The 25,711-nt window shown below is 39.5% G+C and overlaps 1 protein-coding gene across 3 annotated transcripts; it reads right to left on the bottom strand.

Annotated features, from left to right (window-relative positions):
- Nucleotides 1-1,473: 1,473 nt before the first annotated feature.
- SRSF11 (serine and arginine rich splicing factor 11) lies at nt 1,474-25,711 on the bottom strand. Of its 3 annotated transcripts, none has more exons than XM_083357832.1 (12): nt 25,405-25,711; nt 18,322-18,455; nt 13,925-14,034; nt 12,057-12,149; nt 9,761-9,810; nt 7,255-7,382; nt 6,615-6,696; nt 5,662-5,793; nt 5,105-5,194; nt 3,421-3,516; nt 2,863-3,001; nt 1,474-2,758 (listed from the first exon to the last, which is right to left on the bottom strand). In XM_083357832.1, the coding sequence occupies exons 1-12, from the start codon at nt 25,530-25,532 to the stop codon at nt 2,570-2,572; spliced, it is 1,371 nt and encodes a 456-aa protein (XP_083213958.1). In that variant the 5' UTR covers nt 25,533-25,711; the 3' UTR covers nt 1,474-2,569. The 3 variants fall into 3 exon arrangements, with proteins under 3 accessions (XP_083213958.1, XP_083213959.1, XP_083213960.1); XM_083357833.1 differs by having other exon boundaries at nt 1,474-2,755; nt 25,405-25,706; XM_083357834.1 differs by lacking the exons at nt 18,322-18,455; nt 25,405-25,711 and adding an exon at nt 14,355-15,288.

The raw sequence follows: 25,711 nt of genomic DNA, 5'->3' as shown, positions 1-25,711 counted from the left end.
CACATGATCATGCTGCTTAACCTCACTAATTCCAGCAGTCCCAGTTGTCATTGTCAAGCGAATCACTGCAGTTTGTTAAATGAGGATGTTCTGTAGTTGCCATTTATGACCTTCTGCTGGCTTCCCCATTGACTTTGCTGGTAGGAAGGTTGCAAATACTATTGTATGACCATGGGGACTCTGCGACCATAAAGTACAATACAAGGACCAGTCATAGCTACTTGTCCAGCACTGTCAGAAGGTCCACCTGTAACCTGCTCCACATCCAATTGTCAACTTTTTCTGTCTTTGGAGATTATTAGGCTTCTAGAAACGTTTTAAGGAATGTTTGGAACATACAAGATTCCTAGTGTCTGGCAAAAGGTTAAGGTTGGAGCAATTTTAAAACCAGGCGGAGGCCAATAACCCTAAGAATATGCAATCTAGATCCTGCACAAATGCTCACCCGCCACACACCTCCAGCCATGTGGCCCAGTTCCTAACAGACCACGGACCGGTATCAGCCTATGACCCGGGGACCCCTGCTCTCCAGTACTGATTTTCAGTTTTAAAAATATGTTAAATTAAAGCCAGCCTATTTATAAAGCTGATTTTTTTATTTTCACAAAGCTGCTGTTCCATTTCTATTGTTCTGAGTCTGGCCAACAAACCTGAAATTTATCTAGCAACCAAATTAATTCATTTCTCCTGGGATTATACACTTTAAAATTTCATCATCTTTGCCATTTGTACATGGTAAAAGCTTTTTGGGAATCAGAAGCTGAATTCCATCTGTTCAGCCCTCATTTATTATACTTCTTTGGTACAGTAATTTGAAATTTAGTCAAAAGAAACTGCGAAGATTGAACATTCTACAAATGCGCTTTTATAGATACAATTAATGGTATTGTGTTTCATGTTCCTCTCCTGTAAAGATATATCCTATTTGTTGTTTAGAGAAGGCCAGATAACATTTAAGGTATATTTTGATATATTTAGAAAATACTTATTACTAAAATTATAAATTCTATTTTCACTTTGAAACGCCAATAGAAAATATTATTTCAGTAGACAACATAGCTACTAATTCTAACTTGTAATGGGGTTCTTCTTTTTGGTTACTGGAATTGGAGGATTTTAATAGATTAGTATTCTGAACCCAAAGTATTCAGATGTAATTTTATTCTCACAAACTTTGAAAAACAAATATCAAGCGGTATGTTTGTCCAATGATACTAAATATTAAAAATACATGGACTATTTTCTTTTTTAGAAGGGCAGCCCCTTTTTTGGGAGGAGTGGTTGCTATCAGATTTTCAACATATGGGAAAAAAACTTCCCTGGACACAAAATTATAAACATGCTAGATATTATTTTTTTTGGAACTATACAGATTTGAACAATGATACTAAATGAAAATATAAGTGGAAAAAAGTGAGGTAGCTTTATACAAATCATTAACACCGATACACGCACACTTTAGTACAAATCAAGTGTGTATTTTTATGATTTTTTTATTATCAAAGTCTTGTAAAACAATTTCAGAAACTGTACATAAACATGGCACAGACTGTAGCCTACTTTTGTTTTTTTTACCTGCACAAAAGTATATGCCCCCAAAACTTCCAGAACTAAAATAGATTGCCCGTATACTTTGCATAACATAAAAATTACTGTCAAAGGTTACTACTTCAGTGACTGCAACACAAATGAGTTAGTTTATACAACTTGAGATCAAATACATTATCAAGTAGACTTGTTTTAAAATCATTACGAAGTTCCATTTAAAATGCACTACCCTTTTTTTTGTTGCAGAGTTTTAATACTCAAAATGAAATGCAGCTTCTAAAAAACTACACAAGGTTATCTCTGTCTGTCTCTTCTGCAAAATACAGAAATGTTACTTTTTTCCCTTCAAGAAGTCCAAATTGTGAAAAATCAAACACCCACCTGAGAAGGATTGAGACTCAGCCGACCTTACACTGGGCATAAAAAGACTAATGCATTTCAACCGTGTCAAAGTCAAACAAATCCACAACAAAAAGATTCAGCCACAGGGCTAGAAATATTATCTACCTCTATCAGATTTCTTTCCAGATGAAGCTAATGTTAGTTTCTCTCTCTACCCTGAAGGCCCTCAGTGGGCCACCATGTTGTAAGAGATAAGGATGTTCCTGCCAGTTAACATGCAGCCAGTTCATTCCCTATTTTGCTCTATTATTGTAAATAATCAAACTCTAGAAACACTATTGTAGGTGAGCTGGTTTACTAAAAAGATCATACAACACAAACAGTCCATGCCTGTCAAAGATGCATGCAGCTTTTTGCTCAAAAAGGAAAAAAAAGCAGCACCAAGCTAGTAAGGACTGCTGGGCTACTCAATTCAATTTAGCCAATCACAAGAATGGAAACCCAGATACCACTTTCTCTAAAACTTTGGATGTAATTATTTAATATTAGGAGCTTTACAACCATTTATAGTTACAGCTGTATACATCTAGTCTGGAAGATTAAACAAGTACAGCATAAAGAAATCACACAGGAATGACACTGATGCATGTGGCCAATTGTTTTCATGGCAAAGGCATATTCAGTCACTCATATCCATATCCTCTTCGTGATGATCATCTCCATTGACCTTGGACTCCCTTGGTTCGCCGCCCCCTTTCTCCGGGGACTCCTTAAACTTTGGAGAAGTGGCATCAGAGGCTTTCTCCTCTTTTTTCTCTTTTTCACTATCGTAGCCTTGTTCTTCTTCATCATAATCCCTTGTGACCTGCTTTGCCAAGACAAAACATAAAACAAACCACGTAAGACATGTTTCAAGTGAAGCTGGGAATCTCTGGAATTCAAGTTAACCCAGAGAAATATATTTAAGCATACTTTGACGTCTTTGTCACTTTCAGACTTCCTCTCTCGCTCTTTCTCTTTGTCTTTGCTTTTTTTCTTTTTACTTGTCGATCTTTCACGTTCGTCCCTGCTTCTCTCTTTGTCTTTGTCTTTTTTCTTCTCTTTCTTATGCCTGGAAAGGAAAACCACGGACACTTTAGAAGGAGAACACAAGCGCTTCATGGAATTACTAAGATGTTTTAACTAAGATGTTCTGTGGGCAAGCTGAACACAAGTCTCTGCAAATGGAAGCTGTTTAACAACATGAGAAATGCAGAGAAGCTCATCTGGGTCGCCATTGGTAAATAATTAAATTATATCTTTATTGATGTTGTGCCAATTTACTGAATAGCTTCAAAAATTACTTCAACGTTCCCCAAAGTGAAGTAAGATTCTAATGCCAGTAATTATTACTAAAATGAATGGTTAGTCAGTTAATTTAACCACGCTGACAAATACTGCCCGAACCAGATCTAAGGCATTTCCTACAAGAATAGGAGAACTGAAAAAGAAAAAAAATGATTAAGTCAGTAGATTTGTTAAAAGACAAACCTTTTTGGTGAAGGGGATCTAGACACCTTTCTCTTAGGTGACCTAGGCTTTTTAGGTGATCTGGAGCCACTTCTGCTTCTTCTGCGTCGTCTTTCTCTGTAACAAGAGTGTCTCCCAATCAAACTTTACCTTGCATTTATTAACACTCCCACAATATATATTTAATCTCCAAAGTACATTTAAACAAGAAAAAAAATACTTTAATGGCTTCAGCATTTCTTTGTAGCGGACAAAAGCATACATATAAATAAAAAAACAAACAAACTAGCTTTAGATTAAAAAAGTACACCTGGGTAAGCTAGTTTTGTCTTCCAAAAAGAAGAAGAAATGATGAGCTTGTTTTGTTTTAGATACGCTCCCAAGGTGCTGGTGATGACCTATAAAGCCCTAAATGGCATGGGTCCGGATTATCTCAGGGAGCACCTGCTGCCAGTATCAGCCTCCCATCGTCCTGTGCGTTCCCACAGGGAGGGCCTCCTTAGGGTTCCGCCTTCGCTCGTTTCACCGGGACCTGAAAACTTGGTTATTTGATCTTCCTGGCCTGAGGGGTTTTTAATTTAATTTTAAATTTTAATTTGTTTTAATTGTGGGTTAGTTTTAATTTAATTCTATTTTAATTGTATTTATTTGTATTGTTTTAATTCGCCCTGTAAACCGCCCGGAGTCCTTTGGGAATAGGGCGGTATATAAAATCAATTAAATAAATAAAATAAATAAATAGAAAGCTAAATTAAATCACTCTTTCTCTGAGGCTCAGGATTTTTAACTCCTAGTGACCTCAACCAACCTAGTGAAAAATCAGGGGTAATAACTAAAAGCCAAGAGGAAAGACAGAAGTTGTTCTTGCTGGTAGCAAAAACCTTGCAAAACAATGTTTCTAATGCAGAATGCCAGCCACACTGTCCCCAATTCTCAATCAGTAATTCAATCAGCTGGATAAACTAGCCTGAGATGTGCAAGTACAGAACGAGGTCTCTACTTCTAACAACCCCTATTTTGTTGAGCCTGAGAAATTAAAGGCCAGGAGCTTGCATAAGAGGAGTTAACTTTCACATTCTTCATGATTCACACTGACAAGTGCAAGATGTCTATTAATGCCTGGATTAACTTCCATTAAGTGACTTCGGTGTGCTGGTTCACTAGCCCTCGAAGATAGAAATGTTGATGGGTTAACACTGAGAATTTTATCTCAGTGTTCGGATCTAAAGCAGTAAGCTAAAGGTTCCCCCGCACATGCGTGCTAGTCGTTTCCAACTCTAGGGACCGGTGCTCATCTCCGTTTCAAAGCCGAAGAGCCAGTGCTTGTCCAAGGACGTCTCCGTGGTCATGTGGCCGGCATGACTAGATGCCAAAGGCGCATGGAACACTGTTACTTTCCCACCGTAGTGGCCCCTATTTTTCTACTTGCATTTTTATGTGCTTTCGAACTGCTAGGTTGGCAGAAGCTGGGACGAGTAACAGGCGCTCACTCTGCTACGCGGCACTCAGGATTCAACCCGCCAAATTGCCGACCTTCTGATTGACAAGCTCAGCGTCCTAACCCACTGAGCCACCGCGTCCCTTCTAAAGCAGTACAATTCATTGAAATGCTTTTAGTGTACTATTGTTCAAATAGCGAAGTTTCCTAGAAGTCAAAATTTGGACAGCATTCAAGAGAAACATAGGAGTATACCAAACACCAAACCTGCTTGTGCTTCGGGATCGCCTGGCTGTGCTGTAGCTTTTGGGTGGAGTTTTAGACCGTTTCTTCTCCTTTTCTTCTTTCTTTTTGTCTCTAAAAAAACAAACAAACCAGCATTAGATTAAAAAAGCACACCTGGGTAAGCTAGTTTTGTCTTCCAAAAAGAGGAAGAAATGATGAGCTTGTTTTGTTTTAGATACGCTCCCAATATCTATCCATCCATCTATCCTGGTTACAGGGTAGAATTAATACCAATGTTATTTGATCTAGCAGAAGCTACTAATAGCAGCATCAAGAGAGAAGGAAGGTTTCCCTTATTCTTCCTATCACCGATCTCCTTCTCATGTTTGGAGTAATGTTTAAAAATGGAAAAAAACAAAACTTTGGGGAAAGTTGTCACCTTCCCATTCCACAGATGGAGCTTTTTTGCTGGATCAGAGTTTTTCATCCGACAAGAATGGAAACTGACTACAAACCATGTTTCCAATATTTTTATAGCCAAAAGAATAACTTCCTTCAGTGTAAAACAGAATCCAGAACTATATGAACTTTTCAAGCACCTGGTTTTGGAAGTGCTCCTAGATCTCCTAATACGTTCTCTGGAGTGAGATCGCCGCCGTCGTGGACTTTTAGATCGTCTTCTGCTCCTTGACTTTGAATGTGACCGTCTTCTCGATCGACTTCGTGACCGTCTATTAGGCAAACCATTAATCAAAACAAAAATAATTTATCAGATCACATAGTAAGAGATGCTATATGAACTATCAAATGCTCAGTGATGCTTAGTGACCAAGCAAACAGAATGTACACCACTATTATTTACAGTAGGGGAATTTACTATTTGTTATGCAGAATTAAATGTCTTCAGAGTATAAATGAACTGTTCACACTTTCTGGCAATCTGACAAACTGAGGGTAGCTTTGCATGGTGAAAAATTGTAATTTCACTACAGTATCAGGCACTGGTGATGTCCATTTGACTGACTGTATGGCTTGAGATAATCTGAGCGCTAGCAGAAACACAACATATAGAAATGGAAATATTTGTTACATTTGATTCCGATCTTAAGTAACCGATTAGGGTTCCCTCAATAATAAAGACAAAATACGAGGAACTTAAAATACATTTTGAAAGACATGAAACACAGGGAACCCCTTATATTAAAAGAAGGCAAATTGTCAAACACCCACCGGGGTTCCTCATTTCCCATGCAATACTATCTAGTCGTTACACTTATTCCAATGACTTCATGTTCAGCTCATGCGCACTAAAAAGACTAATCAGGGTTTGGGGAATTATTTGTGACTCTTACTCGACTAAATCAGCTGTATTCTCATACAGTTACCTAAAAAAATAAGTCCTAAATCAATTGATTTAATACAATTTATTTCTGAATTATTATTATTTTTTAAAAAATATAGTGTTTGCTGCCTGCCATTACCATATTATATGGTAACCGAGGTCTTATTTGTCAAACTTGGTAAACAGGTGAGCCATTCTGGGAACCCTGACCTGTGTCTAGAAGAAGAAGGCGTTCTCCTCCTCCTCGAGCGCGATCTGGATCTCGAATGCCTTCTTTTATCATCCTTTTTATCTGACATCAGAACATAAGAAATGTCAATTACAGAACGACGAACAGAAATTGGGCGAACGCTTTTCAAGTTAACTGTAGCCAAAGAAGTTTTCATGCCTCAAAAGCAGTTGTCTGCTATTTCTATCAATTGCGTTAAGGGTCAAGGGCATATTTCAAGGAACTACAAACATAACAATTCATAGTCCCATAGATAAAATAGATGTGGGATGTTATTCTATAAAATGAAACACTGACTAGGATAACATCCGAACAAGCCTAGGAACAAATATAAAAGGGGTTCTTTGGTTCGGATCAAAAATAATTCCAGCATCTCGTTTCCAATGGCACTCATCAATATGCTCCTGGAAAGCCCACAACTGCTGTATTTTTCAGCAACTGATATCAAAAGAACTACTGGTCATGATTCTTAAGCAGATGTCCTTCCCGATGTTTACTTATATCTGACTTTCTACTGATATTTCATACAATGCATTGTTTTCCCCCAAACCTGAACCACAAGGTATTACAGCAATTTTCTGGAAGGCAAAATTGCTTAGAGGACATTTTATATTGCTTTACCTGGCTCTATGGCAGCAGAAATCAGGGATTGTGCTTCTCGTACTCGTTTCATGGCTTCTTCTATTTCTTTACTGGAGGTATCTGTTTTCAGACTTGGTGAAACAAGGCCTGCAGCTACATGATTCAGCCTGAATCAAATTTAAAAAAGAAAAACCCACGTAGAAATTAAATTGAAAGACCATTTAAACCAGAATATAGACGTAACTTGTTATCTATTAGAAAAATAATCACAACAATCTCCTTTAATAAGAAGGCCTTCAGTGAAAAAGACTGTTGATCGCCGACAATGGCATTTTGAGGTATGATGCTAAAAAAAATTATTAAGTATTTTATTGTTTTTATTTATGTCTGGAATCAGTTGGCACATACATTTTCACTGGCACATACATTTTCATGAATAAATGAAAGCACGCATTAACTGTTAATTTCAGGACTATGCAAACTTATTTAAAACTTAATTTGAAAAATGGGAACTGGAATTTGCTTGCTGTTTTCATTTTTTTTGCCTAGTGTATCCTTTTTATTAGATAATCTCACTGCCTAGAATGTTCTTTAATATGCAGTATTTAGATATTTATTTTTTTCCATGAATTTACTTGAAATTAATAGGTTGGTAGCCTCCACCTTCTGCTCTTTAAGGAGCACAGGTAGTCCTTGACTTACAACATTTCATTTAGAGTTCGTTCAGTTACAACGGCAATGGAAAAAGTGACCTGATACTGTTTTTCAGTTACGACCTTTGCAGCATCCGCATCAAAATTCAGATTTTGGCAACTGGTTCATATTTATGACTGTTGCTGTGTCCTAAGGTCACATGATCACCTTTTGCGACCTGAAGCCAGATTCACTTATCAACCGGCTTACTAATTTGTCAACTAAAATGATTCACCTAACAACTGCGGCAAGAAAGGTTGTGAAATGGGGCAAAACTCACTTAACAAATTTCTCACTTAACAACAGAAATTTTGGGCTCAATTGCGATTGTAAGTTAAGGACTAGAACTAGAAATCTGAACCAGAAATCACTGGAAACCACATTTCAAGAGTAGGAGATTGGGAAGAATATTCTAGTCCAGGCAATTTCCCAACTACACATATAAACAGAAAGGAAAAGCAAAGATCATGGGTTTGTTCTCTTTTGCAATAAATTCCCTAATGGGAAAATACAGGACTAATCTGGGATTAGTTCATACCAGATGCATAAATTGTTTTATGTTAATCTGTAAAAAATAATTTATTAACTCTTGTTGCTTGAGGATTTTAACATGGATATGCATCCTGCAAAAGGCCTGTATTGCCAGGAAAATTAATTGCATTCTCCTGCAGATTTTTTTAGTTGCTTTTGTATTGTTGTTTTGGTATGTGGTTATTTTTTTTTTTGGTATTTTTCTGTTTTTAACAGTTTATGCTGTTCACGGTCACATATATCAGATCAGAGCTATATAAATTTACTAAATAAATAAATAAAGTCCTGTCTCTAGTATTTCTACATTTTTATGAATTTCAACAAGCTGAATCTTCTCATGCATATACAACTATAGGAGAAAGGTCACTCTTGTAATACTACAAAAGTCTTGCTAATTTTAACCTACATTTTGAATTTTTATTGAACTTTTATTTACATGTGAAATTTCACAGCTGAGATGTAATAGATTAAAATGCCATGAAACATATAATTGGCAGTACAAGCTTACAATTGCAGCACTTAATTTAACTATAATTTGAAAATATTCTTAATTAATGGACCTATAAAACTGACATCTTCCAAAAATCCCATTTCTCAACTGTTTTATTTGCCATCCCTACCATCAGTAACTTAGAATTGCACTGCCAAGGAGAGGAAAATATCTTACTACTTATGAAATGTTGTCCCATAATTCAAAGGGCAAATAAAATTATAGCATGCATCCAGGGATAAATCCTGCTTAGAAGATCCGAGGGTGCGGTCTCAGCATTCGCCCATTTCCTCTTCTTAGGAAATTAAGGAAGCCAATTAAGCATGTTAAACTAGTCTTGATAGCGCCATCTCCTTGTTTTTACTACAGCAAAAGTGGAAGAGCAGCACAAAAGAACTGCTTCCCCAAGTCCAGGTAGTTACAGGCAGTCCTCGACTTACACCTATTCATGTAGTGATCATTTGAAGTTACAACGGCATTGAAAACCGTGACTTGTGACTGTTTCTTATACTTACGATCATTACAGCATTCCCATGGTCATGTGATCAAAATTTGGACGCTTGGCAACTGGCATGTACATATGACAGTTGCAGTGTCCCAGGGTTATATGACCAGATTCACTGACCTCCTGACAAGCAAAGTCAACGAGGAAGGCAGTCACTTAACCTTTCTGTTACTAACTGAACTGGAGCGATTCACTTAACACCTGTGGCGTCAAAGGCCATGAAATGGAACAAAAGTCATGCTTAGTGACCGAAATTTTGTGGTCATGAGTAAAGGACTACCTGTACCATGCAAGTCTGGGGGAAAAGTCTAAAAGTCCATACTTACTTTGGATCCACTGTGCTCATAAGTTTTAATAGTTGATCTGCTGCAAGAGACTATAAGGAAAAATAATAAAAAAATGCTTTTTATATAAATATTTGGGGGGGGATTACACCCAAACGGCTTTAAATCTAGCCAAAATTAAATAATACAAGTTACCGTAAGCATATGTATTAGCTTAGTGTACATTTAAATTCTTTGAGAACACTACTGTATACACAAGATCCAAGCTATTTTTTTATTTCTGATAACTACCGTATTTTTCGGGCCATAAGACACACCTGACCATAAGACGCACCCAGTTTTTAGAGCAGGCAAACAAGAAAAAAAATTCTGAACCAAATAGTACCGGTATACTAAAACAGGGCTTTTCATCCTTTTCATCCATTGTACCACTTTTAGGACAAGGCAATGTCCGAGTACCACCAGTCGCCCAGCAAGGTGTCAAAAACTTGACCCCCCAAAAAAAGGGAAAAAAATGATAAAGTACAGGTAGTCCTTGACTTACGATTCACTTAGTGACTGTTCAAAGTTACAACGGCACTGAAAAAAGTGACTTATGACCATTTTTCACACTTATGACCGTTGCAGCATCCCCAGGGTCATGTGATTTACATTTGGATGCTTGGCAATCGATTCATATTTATGATGGCCACATTGTTCCAGGGTCATGTGATCGCCTTTTGCAACCTTCTGAGAAGCAAAGTTAGTGGGGAAACCAGATTCACTTAACAATCATGTTACTAATTTAATTCCTCTCTCTCCTTCTCTTTCTCTCCCTCTCCCCCTCCCTCTTTCTTTCTCTCTCCTCTCTCCCTTTCTCTCCATCTCCCTCTTTCTCTCCCTATTTTTCTCTTTCCCTATCTCTCCCTCTCTCTATTTCCTTCCCTTTCTTTCTCCTTCTCTATCTCCCTATTTTTCTTTCCCTCTATTTCTCCCTTTCTCTCTCCCTCTATTTCCCTCCCTTTCTCTCTCTCCCTTTCTCTCCCTCCCTATTTCTTTTTCCTTCTCTCTCTCTCCCTCTTTCTCTCTCTCCCTCCCTCTCCCATTGTCCCTTCCTTCCTTCCCTCCCTCTTTGTCCTTCCCTCTCTGCATTAGAGCAGTACCCGCGGAGGCGGCCCGGCTTTCTCTTGCAGAAAGCAAGCTGAAACGGAGATTGCCAGAAATGCAAATCGGCCGATCTCGTGCTCCTGCAATCTCCTTCAATCGGTTTCAGCTTCCCTTGCTACAAGAGAAAGCAGGCTGAAACAAGGGAGATTGCAGCAGCGTGAGATCAGCTGATTCGCATTCCTGGCAATCTCCCTCACTCCGTTTCAGCCTGCTTTCTCTTGTAGCAAGGGAAGCTGAAACCGAGCGAGACAGATTGCAGGAGCGTGAAATCGGCATTTCTCAGCACGTGCCGATTCGTGCTCCACTTGCAGAAGTTGGGGCTGGCCATACGGATCACCTTCGGACCATAAGACGCACCCTCGTTTCCCCCCCCTTTTGGGGAAAAAAAGTGTGTCTTATGGTCCGAAAAATACGGTAGTTATTCATGTTGATATTTAATTTTACACAAGAGTCCTCAATTATTTGAGGTTTCTGCAATTGGAGGAATTGTCCATTTACAAAATGGCTGGAATGAGAAATATATCCAGAATCTAAGAGTCAATAAATAGACAAATACAATTAAGACTGCACTTGAGTCAGAACTGTTATATAGCTTTTTCAATTATAAAATGGTATTAGCCAAGTGTGAACTCTAATGTTGTTGTTAAAGAACTTCTAAAGAGTTTGAGTTCTCATTGTACAATATATTGATGGCATGAAATATTACCACTGCCCAACAATTCACCAAAATCTGTTACAAATGAATTTCTAACCCTATGAATCAGATTTGAGATATGGGAGAATGCTGAAGGAGTTTATTTCCCTATGTTGTTCATTATCTTAAACTGATAAAGCAAAATACAAAAAGAAAAGCCCAATTTTTGGCTAATTGTAGCGCAGTTTTTCAAAAACAAGTAAATATTTCACCATGAGAGAAAGTTCTCTCTACAATGAACTTTAGCTGATTGGGTTTCCTCCAATACTATTCTGATACTGGTTCAGCACATAAATTGCTCTGAGTTAAATACACAATCATACATGATAATCTTCCAATAGTCAGATGAATTCACTTGTTTCTTGTTGACGTGGAAAACCAGAGTCAACAAAAATAATCCTATGGAATTCCACAGTAAAAGTTCCATGAGCTTGGAACTGCATAAATATAGAAACTGGTGATTTTCCAGAGACAGGCTTATACTTAAAAGCAATATACCTGAGAGTTTAAGTTTGCCCCAGGAAGACCTAGAGCAGCTAGAGTTGGATCTAGAGTTGGAGCTCCTAAAGCAGCCAGAGGAACAGCACCGATCTGTAAGAATGAAAATGTGTAAAATCTATGCATTTTCATAAGGAAAGAACAAATACAGCATATTCTAATTGTTCTACCATTTTCCAGATCTCTGGAAAACAGGAACAAGTTGTAACTTTTTAAAGTTCTGAAGCGCTGACATTAATTATGACATTAACTTTAATGTAGGTAGCTGTTTTATATCAAATCAGATTATTCATCTAATTGGGTATCAGCGCCTGTGAATCCAATGCAGAGGTTTCCTATCTTCCTTTAGCTATTAAGTCTATCCCAACTGGAGGTTCTGGTGACTAAACATGGGATGCTTGGCCAAATGATGTCCCCTTAGGTTGAACAGTTGCCATAATGGCTACAGTAGCAATTGGTCATAGTAAACCAATTTTCATGCAAGAATATTTTATCATTTGCTAGCTGATTTTTTAAAAACCAATATTGGAGATAAAGTGAACGTGGTTCACGCAAGTAGGAAATATGAATCACCCCAGTTTTTAATTTTCTCCAATTTTTTACAACATGCACCCAAATTAAACCTCCAAAAGTCCAATTAATGAAATAATAGTTAAGATTTTCAAAACTATTGCATTTATACTAAACTAGCTGCATCTCAGAAGAAGCATTTCTCTTCTCTCTTCTAAACGGGCAGTCTCCACTCTCTGAATGGCAGGAAACAAAAAGGAATTAGAAGCAAGAAGGTATTTCACAGGATCTGCATGCTTCTTCTAGCCCAGGGGTAGGCAACCTCAGCTCTTTTATGACTCATGGACTTCAACTCCCAGAATTCCTGAGTCAGGCTCAGGAATTCTGGGAGTTGAAGTCCATGAGTCATAAAAGAGCCGAGGTTGCTTACCCCTGTTCTAGCCCGACATACCTTCTGTGAATTTGTAAATTTGGCCTCCTCTTTCATTTTGCAACTATATAGACCATTTAAGAGAAATTCACATCCTTGCTACCAGTAGCGTTTCCCACTTGGAGCCCAGCCTTCTCTTAAAACTATATTTCTGGATATTGGAAAGGAAGAATAATAGACGGTTCTTTATTCATCTTTTTAGAATCTCGATCCGAGGCCCTCACTTTTGGTTCTAAGGCGAACATGAAAGCGCGCTCACTCTTAGGCTACAATAGAGGTAAACTTTCTAGAAAGTTAGCCACACCAAACTCAACGGGGATCAACATTACTGTAAAAAGGTTGCCCCCTGGAAATCCGAAGAAAGCCCCTTTCTGAAAACTACAAACATAACTCCCACCTGTGATTTTACGGGGGGGGGGGGGAGAACAGTGAGTAAATGACAAATGCTTTTTAAATGATTTGACTGCTATATAAATCATTTTCATTTAAAAATATTTTTTTTAAAGATAAGGTCAACAGAAACCAGTTAAGACATATAAGCAGTGCAAGTATTACGCCGTATGAAAACATAGCAATTCTTTTTGCCTCTTGCACCGGGGCTCATCCCTAACTCTAGAAATGGTTGAATGTCATTTCTGGTCATAATCTTCCATATGTTTTCATTTCAGAGGTTGCTTTATGGATCGAAGGTGGGGGGGGGGGAGGAAACTCTTTAAAAGTAGCAGCGAATTAGATGTCAACCCAGTGAACTAAAAGGAAGAACGGGATCCAGTCTAGGAAATCAGTTACTGGGGGGGGGGGGGAATTCTTACTTCATTATAATTCTGCTACGAACGCTACGATAACTTCAAATAAGCATACCTCCCATAAACAAAGGAATATAAATCATATAATTTTGCTGTTATTTGATGCACCGTGTACTTCTTACCTGAGAAAGTGGGTTGGGTGTAGGCAGGAGTCCACCCCCTGGCAGAAGGCCTGCCACAGCATTAGCTGGTGCCAGGAGAGATAAAGCCTTAGTCTCATCAGGAATAACTCCTGCAGAGAGACAACTTTGCATTAGAAGTTACCCCCACCAATTTCTCTTTTTTTTTCTTTTAAAAAACAAAACAAAAAAACCACACACAAATACACCCAGAAAATGTCTCCCTGAAACACCATCTGAGTTTGCTGAAAGTACTTATGTTGGCTATAATACAATGTTTGCTCTCTTAATAATTTATCATTAACTTGTTTGTCAGAATGAAACTTCAATGTGTGAAAATTTGTTCCTTTTTCTCTACAAAAGGTTAAGTTCTAGAATAAAAAATAGCACAATACACACTACTTTTTTGTTAACACTGCCAAGATTTCATCACCTGTACTCGATTTTTAAGTCATGAACCAAACGTAAGCAAGCACAGTCGGTTCTCCAGGGGTGTGCTCTCAACTTTCAAAAGCTGTTTTATGAACAACGACTCGTGTCGGCTGCTTCACTATAAAGCACACAGAAAAATCAAGATACACAAGACAAAAAAAGTTTGATTTAGGGGTTAATAATATGGCACAGTTCACTATGATTTCTTTTACACCTACCATACAATTTTGTAAAACTTAAAAGAGAAGGTAAGAAAAAGTGTAGGGCTTTTGCTGACTTCTCATTTGGATATGAAGGTCTCCACAAAGGTCCAAATGTAGGTTCTGCATATGTGTCCGCGTGTATGTGTTTATGTAAACACCTAAAATGTGACACATTCTTACCTGTGCAGTAAAACACATGCTCCACTCTGTGTTATGGTTACTGTACCAAGAATGCTGATGAGTACTGCCCTTTCAGAATAAACTTCTGATTTGCAGCTGGTAGTCTGCTAAGTGTCTATTTTTATCGCCTATCCCTGAACAAAGAATAACCTTCAAAAGGCCCAACGTGAGACAAACAGTAATGTTGATTGTTGTTATTTTAACCAACAGCAAAAGCCCTATACATATGGATTAATCTGTTAATGTGCCCAAGCCCCCAACGTGAGAGAGTTCAATAAGACAACTGTACTATATATTTGCAAATACCAGAACCGTTTCTGCAAGACATATTAAAAAAAAACTGCATCTCATCATAAAACATACAATATGTACAGGGCACTTAAGAGAAACTGGATAAGCTGCAGAAGAAAACTGTTGGGTGGTATTTTCAGCAGGGCCTGGTATATAGTTCAGGCTGAACCAGGGAAAAGAACTGTAAAACACAACAACAAAAAAGAAAAACCACTGTTAAATAAAGGTAATGGTTCCTTCCACCTATACTGAGAAGTGCCGATAATATAAACAAATGTATAATACACAGCACTGTTATCTTTCTTCTGTCACTGAGCTGTCATAATTTCAATACCAAAAGTTATGGTGGGAAAAGGGGGGGAGGGAGGTCATTTAGATACAGGGCATTAATGCATCAATATAAACATATCTACTGAGATTATGGGATAAATTTGCATGCAAATTATGTCTCAAGAGGATATTACTTATGTTTACACACAATTAGTGCAACTATAACATTTCTGGCATCTAGCTAAAAATGCTCTTGAGACACCTCACAGAAGATCTGCATCCATTAAGTAGTCATGCATCTGATCCTCTCGTTTTTTTAGGAAAAAAGTTATTCAGAAATAAAACTACAATTTTAAAAAAAACAATGAGGCCCCTCACCAGTTAATTTTCATGCGTCAAGAGTTTTTTTACTGCTGCTTTGTTAGAACCATGACATACTGCATGAATGTGTAGAAATGAAGAAAAAAGAAACAGACAAAAGAAACAAACATTAACCAAAGAACCTAGATAAAACCCACCCAAAGTCACTGTTTTAATATCTACATTGCTTCCAAACCTTCCATTTCATCACGAAGATTATAGTACTATGCCTTACCGTGAACTTTGTGTTAAGTCTAGAACACAAAGCAACAATCAACACCAAGATGTATGAACACACCAAAAACAGAAATGCAACTTGATACTAGGGGATATGATCAGTACAATGCATACTTTGATATTTGTAGAGAGGTAATATCAGAACGTATCGCCACAATAGTAAAGGGTAAAGATTTCAATTCAGCGGAGTGCTTAAGCATATGCCTCAATGCAACTGAACAGTTTCACTGATCTTGAAATGTTTTTTTTTCCCCTCAGCAATGCTTAAGCACCAGCAAAAATGGGGCCTTGTGAAAAGAAGAATTGAAGAGTGATACCCATATTCTTTCACAGATAAGGAAGATTTGCGAGAACAGAGCAGACCAAGTTCATAGGAAAATCCATGGGTCCATTATTCTGATAAAACCACTGTGCCCAGAATTGTCATATCCTGCCAACTACAAAATGGTGCAGATCCTAAAAACCCAATGAGTTCTTGATAGGCAACAACTGCTCAAATTGCATTAAACAAGCCTCAGCAAAATTCAGAAAAGTCATCTTTTTTTTTTTGGACTGATGTTGCAGTAAGAGATTTATCAGTCGTCTATCTTTCTAGCAGAGTTTAAAATCATGTTTATAAAGAGAAAAAATATATGTATTACGTATAAAAACCATTCAAGCTCTTAAAAGAGAGGTACTATTCTTAAAAACACTCACTTGCAAATATTTTGGACACTATTGGTTCAGTTAATTAGAGCCAAGGTGAACACGACAGCGGCATTCCTTCCCCAATCACATAAAATGGTCTTTATCCATGTTTAGTAATAAAAGGAATACAAAGAGGCAAGGGCCCTGAAACCTACCCCAGCCTGCTGCTTATTTCACCACAGTAGCTTTCTGCGGGTGCTGGCACAGTTGCAGCACTGGAACTCAGATAAAGAAAAAAACAAAGGAAGACAGACTGCAAGGAGGTTAAATTGCAGGCACAGGAAGGCGGCTATACACTTCACCCATGTGCCCCCTTTTGCTCTAAAAAGAAGCACTCCCACCCTTCCTCTTTCTACAAGATCCGTATTTAAAAACACAGCTACTGTCGCATCTAGCTTGGCCCTAATACAGATAGCAAATATGTAAGACTCAAGACACAGATGTATCTGACACTGTCAGAATTATATGTAAGAAGCAATACTTTAAAGCGTTCTATTCAGCCAAGTTAAACCAATGAGGGTTAAACTTTGTCGATCTTAATGAGGGTTTCAGTTTGGAATATCCTAACATTAATCAGACCTGCCTGTTGCACATTCTTCTGCCTTGTTAATGAGCAAAACGAGATACTACATATAAAAAAACATAGATCACATTCCAGCACAATTAGTCTGCGTAAGTAAACCCCGTTGATTTTAATGAGATGCAGTAATCTCTGTATTGCAGAAGTGCAGCTTAAGCCTTTGCTGTAATCTCGTGATCTAAAATGAGTGCTAGTTTATCAGTTAACAGTGCCTTTGAAAGAGCTGTGCTGCAATCTACAGTGGTTCAACAGAACTCATTAGAAGAGCAGTCTTCTTGGCAGAGTTTTAGTTATATTTCCAACCTGCTCATTTGTTTTTCAAATTACTGTAACACCCTAAAAATGTAAGAAAAAGAAGAGAAAAAAATGTTGTTAACAAGTGAGTGATTTGCACCGGGAAAACACTTGGGGACTTGAGTGCTTGCTGGCCTTTAGTTAATGTCTAGAATCCCCTGTAGCTGCAGAGGACCCCACAGTTTCAGTCATCTGGAAGGGCTTTTGCATTTGCCTTCTCCACTATAAAAATCACACACACAAATAAGAGAGAAGAGTTTATTATTTTAGAGAAATTCTAGAATATATAGCAAGGTTGAATAAGAAAATGTGGAATAAGATCTAATACCCAGTGCCCATTTAGCACCGTTGCCGATATTTTCTGACTAGCAGAGATATCAAACCCTTGGTGTACCAGAATTTATGTTGAGGGTAACTGCTTTTCAGTTGTCAACTAAAACAAGCAGAACATTGCCTTGTAACTGATGATATATATATATGTATTCACTAACTCTCCACAAGGGAGAATGAGCCATGTGATAACAGATGCCAGGCAACTTAAAGCAACGTTGCTTGTTTACATATTTCATTTAAAAAAGATAGCTTAAAAATTGATTGAGGCAGTCTGGCGAAAATAAATCAAAGAATGCTGCACGAATATAAAAATATTCTAAAAGCCTTTGCAAAAACAGATGGGCAAGCTCCAGCAAGTGCTGAATTAGTATTTTCTGTCTGTTGTACAGAAATCAACGATGAGAGTATACCAAGGGTTTTAAAAATGCAAAATGCTTGGATGTTTTACATGCTAAACTTCATGCTATTCAACTACATCAGGATTTAATATCAAGAGGTCTATGGCTTCATAGATCTTTAAACAATTCACAAACCTTCTGCGTAGGGTACGACTATCAATGCTCGGTCAACGAATACAGTATTTGTCAGGTGCTGAGCCACAACTGCAGAGTCAGGTTCTTGGAACTTTACAAAACACACACGGGAAGAGACAGGCAAAGGGGAATCACTGGAAAAAAAATCAGAATATGAACGTCAGATGTAACATGAACAAAGGTTAAGACATTATTTGACTTATGGAACTATATAAAAAAGTATTGGGCATGGAGCGCAGTTTTTCCAAAAATGCTTGCTGCTTTTAATGTTATAGAACAGGGAAAATTATTAAATGCATGGCTGGAGAAGGTTCATATTTATACTTAATTTCAATTAAACTTAAATAAGTATAAATAATATTAATATTCACCTACCCTTTCAAAATTACGAAGAGGGCAACCCTAGAGTTGTTCACTCAGACATACACTTGGTTCTTACTATGCGTATTTAAGATTTAATCTAATACTGAAAACTGGGAAGATGTAACTGACATTCTTGATAGGATGTGGTAGGCAATAGATCAGGGGTGTCAAACTCAATTTCATTGAGGGCCGCATCAGCATTGCGGTTGCCCTCAAGGGGCCGGGTGGGTATGGCCAGGGTGGGCGTGGCCTACTGGGTGGGCGTGGCTACAGTGCGTATGGCCTACTGGGTGGGCATGGCCAGCTCTACCATCGTTCGCATCAAGGGTGCCTATGGGGGGCCTGGGCAGGAGGTGGGACAGATCTGAGGGTCTCTGGCAGAAGGAGGGTCTCTGGGCCAGGGCCAAGGCAGTGGGGGCCGTTCCCTCACTGTTTCCAGGATGGCTTCACGGGCCGCATGAAACCACTTCGCGGGCCGAATCTGGCCCCCGGGCCTTGTGTTTGACATGTCTGCAATAGATGATAACTTGATTTTTTTTCTCTTTGAGAGAAAAATCTTCCCTCAGGGCAACATATATCATCTCTCGCTTAAAGAAATACATGCAAAGTGCGTTGTACACACTTCATGTTAATGATGGTAAGTAGTTTACTTTTCCAGTGACAAAAAAAATATCTACTACCCGTAGTTCAGGGCTAAACTGTAAGGGTCTGGTTGTTTTCTGGTCTGTTATCTAGCCTGGCTGGGGAATGGCTAGAGGAAAACCATCAAGTTCAGACAACACTAAGAACCCAAAGGTTTAGCTTTGCACCAAATAAAAGATTAAGTGAGGTAGCATGATTATGGTGTTAGATCAGAGTTGAGAAGAACTAGATGCTAATTCATCATTAGCCACAGAAGCTCATCAGGTACTCTGGGTCACACAGACTCTCAATCCAATCTACCACTTGGGAGTTGTTTTTTTCCTGAGAAAAACAGGACAGAATATAATATGAACTATCTAAAACTGCTGAATTAAAGAAGAGCTATAAATAAATAAAAAAATGATCCAAATTTGTAGCTATATCCATAAAGTAAATGCCCAGACAGAATTATGTCACTTATGGTGGGAAATCAACAACCAATCCTCTTCCAGGGAAATTGTTTTACCTCCCAACTTGTTATTTCAGGGTAATTAGTATAATTTAACATTATGCTAGGGCCAAGTTATGCTTTAAGTACTGATGCTATGCAGGCATTTTCTGAGATGTATCCCTGTAATAGTTGGGTGGCTTCCATATTTCAATAATTTTTAATTTTAATTTTATTAAATTTACCGTATATACCGCCCTTTCCCCAAGGACTCAGGGTGGTTTACAGGGTATTTAAAATCAAACAGTACAAAATACAAAAGTTAAAAAACAATTTAAAAAGATTAAATTATCCCTTAACTAAAAACCTCAGTTAAAAATTCTCAGCCTGGGCCGGAGAGCTCAAAGAGCCAGGTCTTCAGGTCCCAGCGGAATGAACGAAGGTCAGGGGCGGTCCTAAGCTCCACGGGCAGCTGGTTCCAGAGGGCAGGCGCACCCATAGAGAAGGCCCTCCCTGTGTGAGCGCACTGGACAAAGGGAGTTTGATGCTGGCAGGAGGTGTTCCCTCAAATAATATCCCATAATTACGGTACATTTTGCAGGGCTTCTTTTCCTTTTTCATGCAGAAAATCTGAATATTTAGAAAGGTCCCTTCTTTCCTGTTGTGTTTTGGGCATACAGTGACTATCTGTGGAAATATCTTTTTCCTAACCTGGAACACCCCCCCCCAAAAGTATGCTTCACCATAAAACCCCAAGTATGCTATATTTTACTGGCCTGGGATCATGGGAATTGCAGTCCCATTGATCTAGAGGCCACCAGATTGTTAACAGCCATTCTAGAATATGCTTTCGGATTATATGGGACACAGGCCAAGCCTGCTGTGTTTTCTTATTGCCAGAAGTAAATGGAGTCAGATTCTTAGAACTTTACTGAATGCCAGCATCTTCCTCTCTCAATGCAAGAGAGAAGGCAAGAAAGATGGTGGAAAGTTAGGCGAGGGCCATACATGCTTAGTTGAAGCAAGAAGAGACGAACAACAAGAACATTGGGGAGTGGTTGGGCCAGTAGGTTATATGTTGCCTTGGCATCTACTTGAGATGTAGCAATTTTGCCTCCTCACCCTGTCTGGAGTTTGTTCTGTCTGAAACCTGAACAACAAAAACCCCCGTTTTGGTTATTTCACTAATCTGTGGCCGATCTCAATAGTTCAGCATTACTTCTACTACAGTAGTCTACCCCAGTGGTGGTCTGTGTTGTTTTTCTTGCAGACCTTGCGTTACCCAAACCAGGTAACATCATCAGTGCTAGGATTTATTTATTTATCTATCTATCTATCTATCTATCTATTTATTTATCTATTTATTTATTTATTTATTTATAATTTATTTATGGGACTTATATCTCGCCCTATCTCCCGAAGGACTCAGGGCGGCTAACAACAATAACATATAACAGAAATTAAGATAAAATTAAAATTAAAGTCATCTGTGCAATAAATTAAAATTAAAAATAAATTAAAAATTGTAAACATAATTAAAATGCCTGTCAGTCCAGATCAGCCAGGTGGAAAAGGAGTGTTTTGAGTTTCAACCCTGAGCTACAAATATCCTCCTTTATTGGTACTATAGGAATCTATTCTGCATTCATAATAAAATTAGGTTCCTGTTTCACCCCCACCAGCTCTCTTTCAGACACCACAGCACAAGTTCCCAAATATACTCCCATCGAAAGAGGATAAATGGGGGGAAACCTTTTTTTTTCACACTGGTTACTTCTTGTGGCTCTTTATCAATTCAAAAATCCAAATCGTGGGTTATCACACTGCCTTGTGTGGAATCGGGTCTGGCTTATCCTTAGGACCCAAACGGCTCATCGAAAGGTAACACAGACACTTACTTCCTTTTTACCTGAAAATTACAAAAACTACAAATGCTAATACGGCTCCCAAAAACAAACAAACAAACAAAAACCATAATCGAAGAAAAGAAAAATCAACTTTGTTGTTATATTTTGGGACGGACAGGGATTTTTATTACGTTTACCATTTTAACTCTATTCTTTAATTTATTTCCATTTCTAATTTTAATTTACTGTACAGAGACCTTTTAAGTTTCGTTGTTGTTAGCCGCCCTGAGTCCCTCGGGAGAGAGGGTGGGATATAAGTCCCATTAATTCAGCGTTTCCCAACCTTAGGAACTTGAAGATGCGTGGACTTCAACTCCCAGAATTCCCCAGCCAGCATAGCTGGCTGGGGAATTCTGGGAGTTGAAGTCCACGCATCTTCAAGTTGCTAAGGTTGGGAAACGCTGCATTAAATAAATAAATAAATAAATAAATAAATAAATAAATAAATAAATAAATATTTAACTGGCGACAGGAAAACAACCTGGATTAAACCGTAGCTTAACTCTTCCTCCTCTTACAACCGGAGTTTCTTCTCTCTCTCCCCCCCCCCCCGGGCAATACAGTATTTTTCCTAAAACCAATCCACCTCGCAACGTGGCTCTCCCACGGAAGCGGGCCAAGCGCGTCCGCGGAACGGCCTCGGAAAAATTTATTGATTGATTGATGGGATTGATATCCCGCCCTATCTCCCGAAGGACTCAGGGCGGCTAACAGCAAAACATATAATAGGTGCAGAAATCAAGATAGAAATAAAATTGAGAACATCTGTGCAATAAATTAAAATTAGAGAATTTTTTTTAAAAAAAAAATATAAACAAATTAAAAATACTAAATATAGGGCTTCCGGTGGCTCCGCGGCGCCGGAGACAGCCTTCCCGGGCTGCCCGCAGCTCAGCTGTGTGATTTTTCGCCCGAAACAGCGCCGATCAGCTGTTCGGGCGAATTTGAAGCCCCCTCCTCGGGAGAAGAGGAGGGGGTGAGCCCCCAGGTGGGGGTTGAGTTCTCCGGGGCCGCCTGAGCTTGGAGCTTGGGCGGCTGAAGGATTGAACTCCCCCGTAGCCTGGGCTGCTCCCAGCTGGCTAGCGTCTCTGCTCCGGACTTTATGGAGCAGAGCCAGGCGTCTGCGACCATCCCTGCTTGAAGGAGAGACCATGAAAGGAAAAGAGCAGGCAGAGCAGTACAAGAGGGAAAGATGAAGAGATGAAGAAGATTATTTTATTTTACTCTCAAGCTTGATGGACTTTGCTTAAAACTTAAAGTGAAAGTGCGTCACAATTGTAAGTAAAAGATGGCGGCTAAACCTCCCCCTAGAACTTTTCGGAGTGCTGGAAATTCTCCGGTGCAACAACAATCATTACTGCAGGCGTTGCATTCTCCTGATGTATTGACTTCGAAGGATCTTGAAAAACATACCCAGTTAATTCTGGAGTCAATGGGTGCTAAATTTGCACAGATGGAGGAGAAATTGGAGAAATTGGAGCAGAGAATGGAAGAAAGGATGGAACAGAAACTTAGAGAGATGAAGGCAGACATTTTGTCCTCAGTGCATAAAGTTGCTAAATGTGTGGAGGTGCTGGATGATCAAGTGCAAGACTTGACTCAAAAGAATGCTATATTAGAAGCAAAAGTTTTGGAAATTGAAGATTTAAAAGACAAAATGGATAGTGAACAGAGTCTGGCCCAATTTTACCAGATGCAGTTTGCTGTGAGAATTAGAGGCCTAAAAGAGAATATTAAGGAAGATTTAAAGCAGCTGGTTTCTGAGGCTTTTGAGGGGGTATTGAATCATCCAGCATCTGAAATAAAACAAGGTATGGACAAAGTGTTTCGTGTGAATTCGTGGATTGCTAAACAGAGAAAGTTGCCTAGAGATGTGGTGGTTTATTTTGTAAAAAGGGAAGTTAGAGATGAAGTTATACAAGCTGCCTATGATACCAAAGTTGTGATTGCTGGTCAAGAAGTTTTGGTTCTAAAAGAAATTCCTCCAAAGATCTTAAAGAGAAGGAAGGATTTTATTTTTCTTGTGCAAGAGCTCAAGCAAAGGGATATAAGGTTCAGATGGGAGATCCCAGCTGGGCTGAGCTTCATGTATGATGGCAAAAGGTACTGTTTGGGTAATGTGAAGCAAGCGCATGACTTTTACAACAATGTTTTAAATGTAACCCCATCAACACTTCTGGAAGCTGCAGAGGGATCTGGAGAAGGAGAACATCAAGAGGATGAAGATGGACTGATAGACGAGAAGGGTACAGGAGGAGTTCAAGCTGCAACTCTTTTGGATGATATTAGAGAACAGAGGGTGACGCGTGCTGCCTTAAAACGCTCAAAAAAGACAAAAAAATAAGACCAGCAGAAATCTATGGAACTTCCACAATATACTTATAGACAAGTGGTACTTGTGTTTTTAAAAGTTTTGGGATGATATGTATGGCAACAGAATCTTTAATTTGGAATTAATGGACAATTTATTACAGAGGAAGAGGAAGAAAGTTTTGTGGGTTAATGCGGGTTAATTTGTGTAAGAACTATCTATTATAGTCTATTTTGGCTAGAGAGGTTAATAGGGATAGGTGTTTGTGATGTGTAAATGAGAATATGTTTAGGTAATAGGGAAATGTGGAAGAACATAGATGGGAATGATGCTAGTTTTCTTTTATTTTAGTTTTTTATATATATTTAGTATTGTTAAGGATTGGTTTACTTTATATAAGCTAGAGAGTGATGGATTTTAGAGTTTATAATTGTTAGTATATGATTGTTTATGATTGCTTTTTAGATATATACCTTGTATTTTGCTCTGGGAAGTCGGAGGGGGGGGAGGGGGGGAGGAGGGGAAGTAGAGGGGGGGAGGCAGGGGAGGGAGGAGGGAGAGGGGGAGGGGGGGAGATAGGGGGGAGGTAGGGAGGGGAGGAGGGAGGGGGAAGGGGGGTTTCTTAAAGGAAAATTGTATTTTTTAAAACTTTTCAATAAAAAAAAAAAAAAAAAAATACTAAATATAAATGAATTAAAATGCCTGTCAGCCTAGTGAAACAGGAGCGTTTTGGAGGTTTTGGGCCATCCGAAGCTCAGGGGGGAGCTGATTCCATAGGGCTGGCGCTCCCACACAGAAGGCCCTCCCCCTGGGGGTCGCCAGCCGACATTGTCTAGCCCAGGGGTCGGCAACCTCGGCTCTTTTATGACTCGTGGACTTCAACTCCCAGAATTCCTGAGCCAGCATAGCTGGCTCAGGAATTCTGGGAGTTGAAGTCCACGAGTCATAAAAGAGCCGAGGTTGCCGACCCCTGGCCTAGCCTAATCCCCTAAAACACAAAATACACGTTGCGTTCAAAAGCGTCCGTCAGCGACCCCCGCAGATCTTTCTTTTTTCTTTTTTTTTGGACGCCGCCTGCCTCCTCCCCTCCCTCCCCCGGTTTCGAAAGCGGGCGAGGGCGGCGAGCCAAAAAGAAAGGCAGCGCCAGCGCCGGAAACTCAAGATGGAGCCCGGGGGGGGGTGGATGGCGCGGAAAGGACCGCGTGATCCGCTTTTAGCCTTTGGAAAGCGGCAAGCGCCTAGGCCAGCTCGTCTCTATTTCTGCCGCTGTCCTCCGGCCCTCTCCTCCACGCCCGGCCCCACCCCGGCCGATCGGGGCCTAGTAATAACTCCAGCAATGGCTTCACGGCTTCAATGAGGCCGCGGCCTTTTTAAAAAAAAATCGACCATCGTCTTTCTCTCTCTCTCTCTCTCTCTCGAGAAGCGGAACTTACTCGGGAGGGAAGAGGCGCAATTCTTCGATCTTGCCCAGGAAGCCGAAGAGAGTCCGCATCTGTTCCGAGCTGGCGCTCGGGGAGACGTTTGTGACCTGGATCACATCGGTGCCGCTGCTTGAAGCCATCGCGCTGCCTCCTGATCCGGCACTTACAAACGCATCGAGGGCAGAGGGGTTAAGGGCCCTGGGGGATCGGGAGACGCCTCCTTCGTGTGTCCCTCGGCGCTTCCCGTCGCTCTAATCGCGAGGGAGGGGGAAAAAAAGGCCCCCCGCGCGCAGGGTAACGGCCGCCGAACGATCGTTTC

The sequence above is a fragment of the Vipera ursinii genome, assembly GCF_947247035.1.
Source record: "Vipera ursinii genome assembly, chromosome: 3".
In the NCBI taxonomy this organism is placed as follows: domain Eukaryota; kingdom Metazoa; phylum Chordata; class Lepidosauria; order Squamata; family Viperidae; genus Vipera; species Vipera ursinii.
The sequence above is the reverse complement of the archived record's forward strand: the minus strand, read 5'-3'. Positions and strand labels throughout refer to the sequence as shown.